This window comes from Mandrillus leucophaeus, unplaced genomic scaffold (assembly GCF_000951045.1).
Source record: "Mandrillus leucophaeus isolate KB7577 unplaced genomic scaffold, Mleu.le_1.0 Scaffold560, whole genome shotgun sequence".
Lineage (NCBI taxonomy): Eukaryota > Metazoa > Chordata > Mammalia > Primates > Cercopithecidae > Mandrillus > Mandrillus leucophaeus.
In genome coordinates, this window is record NW_012106031.1 from 416,937 (window position 1) to 424,764 (window position 7,828).

Genomic DNA, 7,828 nt, shown 5'->3' on the forward strand with positions numbered 1-7,828 from the left:
TGTTTTCCTTTTCATAGGTGTTTATCCCATTTTCATATAATATTTAACAGATAGAGTTAGTATCTTTTTTATTTTTATTTTTTTTCAAGACAGGCTCTCACTCTGTCACCTGGGCTGGAGTGCAGTGGCACAGTCATAGCTCACTGTAACCTCAAACTCCTGCGTTTAAGGGAATCTTCAAACTTCAGCCTCTCAAGTAGCTAGGGCCACAGAAACAAGCCACCATATCCAGCTAATGTTGAAATTTAAAAGCAAAGCTTTTCAAATTTTTGATTAAAAATTTTTTTTGTAGAGACACTGTCTTGCTACATTGCCCAGGCTAGTTTCAAACCCCTGGCCTCAAACAGTCCTCCCACCTTGGCCTCCCCAAACACTGGGATTATAGATATGAACCACTGCTCCTGGCCTCATTTTTATTTTGTACTCACTTTCAATTATTACTTTTTGTCCTTTTTTTAAAATGGATCGTGTTAACTTTCCTTAAAAAGCACTTTTGATAATTCAGAAGGTATAAATAGCCTGCTTATTTAAAAACCTTCGCTTGGATAACTTCAGAAACTTAAGAATTATAAACTCAAATTTATACTTCTTGATATACAAACTTCAGAACTAAAGCTGTCTTCTGACTCTTCTATTTGAAAAGTTACTTAAACTTCTTTCCATCAGTCTCTCATTCTTGATTTTTGTTGGTATCCTGTGGGATTTTTGTCTAGTCTAGTAAAATTAAATTATTATCACTTTAAAGTTTTGTAGCTCTTCTTTCAATAATGATGATATTTATATTCTGTTTTGCAAATTTTAACCATGTTTTCTTATGATTGTATTATTGTTATTTGCCCACGATTAAATTTTTCTAAAATTAAAATTCAGATATTTTTACTTTTAAAGTATTTTTTAACCTGTCTATAACTTTCAGCATCAGTGACTTCCCACTGGTAAAATTCAATTGTAAGGAACACTGTTAGCAATCATTTCTGTGTGATGAAGCAATTTTAATGTCTTCAAGTGGCTGATAGTATTTTGTTTATTAAGTTACAAAGAATTAGCTTGCAGCTGGGTGCAGTAGCTTATGCCTGTAATCTTAGCACTTTGGGAGACTGGCAGGAGGATCACTTGAGGCCAGGAGTTTGAGACCAGCCTGTTCAACATGGTGAGACCCTGTCTCTATTTTTTTTTAAAAAAGAAAAAGAATTATCTTCCACAAATTATCCTAAATAACAATTTATCTGTGCCCTGATCATTGCTATGCTGTAACCAAAGAGCTATATCTGCAACGTGCTATTCCAGTTGTACTGCAAATATTGAAATGTATCTTTACTTTTGTTTGTTTCTTTGTTAAGCATCTATTAACATTTTACTCTCCTCTGTTTTAACAAATATCCCACCCATCCAGCTAATTCAAGGAATTAGATCATCCAAACATCTTTTTGTGTGTGACTTTCAACCATTCCTTTTAGGTCAGTGTTTCATTTGCATTACATGCTGCTCTGCTATTTCTGTAATTTTTTCAGTTGAAGATAGAGCTGTTTATTTTTTCTTCACTATCAGATTATATTATTACCTAATTCAATGTTAAAAAAATATTTATGACTGGGCATGGTGGCTCACACCCATAATCCCAGCACTTTGGGAGGCTGAGGTGGGAAAATCACTCAAACTCAGGAGTTCAAGACCAGCCTGGACAGCATAGTAAGACCTTGTCTCTACTAAAAATCAAAATAATTAGCTGGACGTAGTGGTGCATGCCTGTAGTCACAAATCCTTGGAAAGCTGAAGTGGGAGAATCTCTTGAGCCTGGAAGGTTGAGTCTGCAGCGAGCCATGATCGTGCCGTTGCACTCCAGCCTGGGTGACAGGGTGAGACCCTGTCTCAAAAAGAAACTCTTTAAAGCCACTTTTATGGCATGTATTTAATTCATGGTTTTATTCTACATTCCTCCTTCCTTTTTTTCTTTCTTTTTTCCTACTTCTTCCCTCTTTCCCTCCCTCTTGTCTCAAACATCACAGTAAATACTCAAAATATTAAACATGATCCCATCTTCATGGAGCTTCCATTTCAGTTGAGGAGACATTATAAAAAACCAAACCACCAATTATACATATAGATAAATAATTGTTTTAAATGCTGAGAAAAAGTAAGACAGAATAACAAGGATTAGACTTACAGGATATTTAGCTGATTACTAAAGGAAGATACGGATCTTGCCAGGTGAAGGTGAGGAAGAGCTTCTAGGTAGAGGTAAAAACTTTCAGGAAGAGATTGGAGCTTGATAAGTTTAGCAAACTGAAGAAAGAACATTTCTAGCATTTATTTCGCTTGGTAGAGAACAGCAAACATGAAGTTGCAAGGATAGATTAGAGGACAGATAATGGGAGACATTGTAAGTCTTAGAAGGAGTTTGGGCTGGGTGTGGTGGCTCATGTCTGCAATCCCAGAACTTTGGGAGGCCAAAGTGGGTGGATCACTTGAGGCCAGGAGTTCGAGACCAGCCTGGGCAAAATGGCAAAACCCCGTCTCTACTAAAAATACGAAAATTAGCTGGGCGTAGTGGCTTATACATGTAGTCTTAGCTACTTGGGAGGCTGAGGCACGAGAATCACTTGAACCCAGGATGTAGAGGTTGTAGTGAGCAGAGATTGTGCCACTGCACTCCAGCCTGGGTGATGGAGCAAGACTCCATCTCAACATAAAAGAAAGGAGTTTGAATTTTTCTTTAAATGAAAAGGAAAGCCAATGTAGTGTTTTAAGGAAGACAGTTACATTAATTTTTAATTTATTATTATTATTATTATTATTGCTACTTTAAAGAGAATGGATTGGAAAGGGGCATGAGAGTGTACCATTTGGGAGATGTTGTAATAGTCTAAGCCAGAGATAATCATAACCTTCAAAGGAGTGGCAGTGGAGATAGAGAGAAGACGATGGATTTGTGATTGGCTTTGGAGACAGAATCTGAAAGACTTGCTGATGGATTGTTCATGGAGAAGGGTGTCCTGGGATTCAAAGGAGCAGGGGACTTCTGCAGAAACACAGGGAATGTTTATTAGCAGCATTGGGGTGTTGGGAGTGAGATAGAGCCAGGCTTTTGTTAAAACTAGAAGATGACAGGAAAGTTCTGAGAAGAGGTATGAAGAATTTTCTAATTATAGAGCAAGAGTTCTTGACGATACAGGATTCTATAGATAGTGGCTTGGGTTGGATTAGGAGATACTGAGGGCAATATGGGGTTGACAGAATGGCAGTGTATGCTTTGAGACCTTGGACTTCCTGTAGTGACTACAGTGAACAGGGCTTTTAGGCAGGTTGGGATGTACCCTTCTGGGAGAGGAGGGCAATCTGACCCAATTGTGTGGTCTTTTGGCTTCCAAGAAATCTTCTTCCCTAGGCTGCAAGGACTCCTACATAGAATTACAAAAAGTTACTGCTACAAAGCACTTAAATAATATTTATTTTTGAAGATAAAGCAAGAAGACTGTCTCCTCTCACTTTTTATTTTTTTTGTAGCATTAATATTCTGCACATGCCATAGAATGTTTCTCCAACACTGCATAGTTTGAAGTGAAAATACTAGATGAAAAAGGCAAAGCTACATATATTATTGCCATTTAGTTTATGTTTTTAATCCATGTTTGTATAGTTTTATACTGTTTGCATCTTTGTTAAATTTTAGATTTTGAAGTAAGGACTACATTAGTTTTAAATTGCTTTGTGGTGTTAAGAGCAAGTTAGTGATTATATTTTCATATTTAAAAGTAAATATGATGGGTTTATAGGCCACACATATGTTCCATGTTCATCATATCATTTCACAACTAAAAATGAGTCCCGTCCCTAAATAACTGTTCTCAAAGGTTGTTATTTTTTTTAAAAAACATGCAATACAGTGTATCAAAAACAAGATTGACAAGTCAGATCCTGGCAAGTATGTATTATGACTAAGAATTTGCTTTCTTTAGGCTGTAATTTTGCTTCAGTGCTTATGAAATTTTGATTTTTGATTACATTGGAATATTAACAGAAAGAAAATAATTCTATTCATTCACAGATCAAAAATAATAGAGTAGAAAATTATTATTGTCAGTATCTGAAACCAGACTTCGCTCATTTAAAAAATATCTTTTGGATCCACCCTATCATAGATCTTCAATATTGTTTCTGAATAGAATATTGAATACTTATAGTGAAGAGCATTCCTCTGTTTCTTTTTTTTTTTAGTATATGTATGTCAGGAAGTCTAATAATGATTTGTTCTTCTAGCAGTTTCCATATGCCCACTGATCCCAAACCTACAATTACGTGCCTCTTGCTATTGAGGCAGTGTGTTGTGCCCTTTGGTGTATTGTGCTGGAAGAACTATTGAGATGTAAAGATACTTGTTAGGAAAAGAACAGGGCTATAGATAGAAATCCATTAAATGCCAGTATTCTCACAGGCAACAAAAGAACAGGTACCAAAGATTGAAAAGGAAATTTTAGAAAGGGAGGAAAACAAGCCAGGAATGTTGAAAATAGGAAACTAAGTGAGCCTCCACAAAAGACAGTTTCAGAATGAAGTTGAGTCAGCAGGATCAGATGCCACAGAGAGAGGCAGGTTAAGATGAAGATGGGACAATGTCTGTTGCATTTGACCATTAGGAACTGAAGACCATAGTGGGGCATTAGAATGGTGTGGCAGAGCAATATTTCAGTGTGCTGGAAAACAAATGAGAATTGATAAAGTGAAGACTACAAGTGTGGCCTCTTACAGAGTCCCCTAATCTTTTTCTTAGTTTTCTGTGTAGTCTCTGATTATAGAATTTTGAAGTATGTGTAGTTGAAGTTGAAGACGTTAAATATAAACCATACATAGATCTTTACACAGTTGCCAGAAATCTTTTATATTAATGTAATAATTTATGTAAAACTAAATATTTAAAGTTTTGAACTCTTAAAGCACAGCTAAATGGAAACCTTTAATGCAAATGTTAATTTTGTTTCTTTTTTTTTTTTTTTTAGTCTTGGCTACTTATGATTCAGCAGACAGAACAACTTAGTAGGATAATGAAGACACATGCAGAGGACTTGAACTCTGGACCTTTACACAGGCTCACCATGATGATTAAGGACAAGCAGCAGGTGAAGAAAAGTTACTTAGGTGTTCATCAGCAGATAGAGGCAGAGATGATCAAGGTTCGTTTTTCCATATTGAAGTTCTTTCTTGAAATTGTTTTCCAAATTCACTGAAATATTTTACCTTATTTGACTTTAAAAATTATGTATTTGTCATTTTCCAACAAGAAATAGGTTTATGGTCTCTAATAAGTAATATCTTATTGAACATAAAACACTGATTATAGGATATACTGTTACTATATATACTCATATGAAAGAAAAAAGAGGCTCCCAATTAAACTATGACACAAAGCTTTATCACTTAGGCATTTTAGTTTTTATTTACTGAAATCATTCTCTGAGTCTTTTAAAACTAAATTTGTCTTATCTAATACTTTGCATAAATAAAAAAGAAAAAATAAGCAAAATTACTTTTGGTATTCTTAAATTTACATATCCCTAATTTTCCCTACATTCAGAGTCTGTCTCTCTGAATGACATTTTTCAAATTATTTTTATTGTAGAAATTTGTAAATGTATAAAAGAAGAGAGAATAGTAAAATGAACTTCCACCTACCCATCCCCTGCGTTTTCTATACTCCCACCCACTTTTTTTTTTTTTTACATTGGATCATTTTAAAGATATCATTTTATCCATAAATATTTTAGAATGTATAGCTAAAATCAGTGTTCTTGTTAAAAATGTAACTAAATATCATTAATTTGCCTAAAAATAATAATTCCTTCATGTTATTGAATATTCTTTGTTGAAATGGTTATTGTTTAAGCTTTTATTTATAGTTGGTTGGTTTCAGTCAGGATCCAGATACCATCTATACCTTGCATTTGAATGATACTTAAAAAAATATGTAGGTTCTCCTTCCTGCCCAGTTTTTAATAAGATGCTATTTATTTGTGGAAGAAACTAGATAATTTGCTCTATATAATTGAATTTCCTTCATTTTGGGTTTTTCTGTTAGCATCTTATGATGTGGTTTACATATTCCTTCATCTTTAATCTTTTCTGTAAATTGGAATTTAGATCTAGAGACTTGATAAGATTGGGTCTGGCTGGGTATTTTGGGCAAGAATACATCATAGGTGGTAGTATACACTTCCTGCAGTTTTATATCGGGAGGTATATAATGTCGATTTATCTTTTTATTATATGAAACTTGACTGATTGGTTCCAGTGTTGTCAACCTGATCAATTGATTCAAAAAGTTTTCTGGCTTATGCCTGTAATCCCAGCACTTTGGGAGGCATGGTGGGCAGATCGCCTGAGGTCAGGAGTTCAAGATCAGCCTGGGCAACACAGTGAAACCCCGTCTCTACTAAAAATACAAAAATTAGGTGTGGTGGTGCACGTCTGTAAACCCAGCCACTTGGGAGGCTGAGGCATGAGAATTGCTTGAACATTGGAGGCAGAGGCTGCAGTGAGCCTAGATTATGCCATTGCCCTAATAGCCTGGGCAACACAGCGAGATTCTGTCTCAAAAAAAAAACAAAAAAAAAAAGTTTTGTATCAGTCTTTTACCAAAATAGTTTTACAAAGTTAACCAGTGAGATTTTTCTTGAATGGGGAATAATTTGAAACTCATTTATATTTATATTGTAGTTATTTTTGTTTATTCACACAGTGTCATCGTCTGTGTCATCGAGAACATTGATGATACAGAATTTCTTTAAAATGGGTTTGAGATTATCTTCCAAGTTGCTGATAACCCCTTTTGCAACGTTTTGATGCTTTCTCTTTCTTAGTCTTCTCAAATGGCAAATTTGAAGATCTGTAGACAATATCTGGTACACGTATTTTTTCCTTAAATTGCATTTAAATGGCTTTTTGACTACAGTCAAGGACTTGCATTTGTGTCATTGTTCCATAGAAATAATATCTTAATTGTTTTTTTAATTACAGAACATATTTCTGCACTTACCAAATTAATTTTTTTTTGAATTTTAGATAATGGCAGTGTTATTCTGTATTTGCCACCCCCTTTCCCTGCTGCCTTTTTTTTTTCGAGTCAAGTTTCAGCCAGGCTGGAGTGCAGTGGCGTTATCTTGGCTCACTGCAACCTCTGCCCCCCGGGTTCAAGCAATTCTTGTGCCCCATCCTCCCGAGTAGCTGGGATTATAGGCGTGTGCCACCACAGCCTGGCTCATTTTTTGTATTTTTAGTAGAGACAGGGTTTTGCTGTGTTGGCCAGGCTAGTCTTGAACTCCTGACCTCAGGTGATCCGCCTGTTTTAGCCTCCCAAAATGCTGGAATTGCAGGCGTGAGCCACTGTGCCTGGCCTGATTTGCTATTCTTTTGTTTGTTTTCACATGCTATTGAATTTAGTACTGATTTTTAAAACATATTTGTAGTTTATTTTCTGTAATTGTATATTGAAGAACAACTCTGACCTGTAAGTAGTAAAGTACACATCAGTTAATACTTTGGAATTTAAGTTCTTGAGCAATTTAAATTTAAACATTTTAAAACTTTTATGCGTTTTGTTTCTTTGACAGGTTACAAAAACAGAATTGGAGAAGTTAAAATCCAGCTATAGACAATTAATAAAAGAAATGAATTCTGCCAAAGAGAAATATAAAGAAGCTTTAGCTAAAGGTAAGGCAAAATTTTAAAAATTGTTTACTTAGGTGATTTTTATTCTTACTATTACAATAGAAAATAATGTCAAAAACCACAATTACTTTTGCACCAACCTAATAGTTGTTTTTTTTTTTTTTTCTGT

The 7,828-nt window shown here is 35.0% G+C and overlaps 1 protein-coding gene across 1 annotated transcript in view; it reads left to right on the top strand.

The window, feature by feature from the left end:
- Nucleotides 1-7,828, top strand: part of FER (fer (fps/fes related) tyrosine kinase) — a 498,838-nt gene that overhangs the window by 90,972 nt on the left and 400,038 nt on the right. The window contains exons 4-5 of the mRNA XM_011998204.1: nucleotides 4,995-5,168; nucleotides 7,602-7,701. Of these exons, the coding sequence (XP_011853594.1) occupies nucleotides 4,995-5,168; nucleotides 7,602-7,701 (274 nt within the window). The remainder of the gene's footprint in view (nucleotides 1-4,994; nucleotides 5,169-7,601; nucleotides 7,702-7,828) is intronic.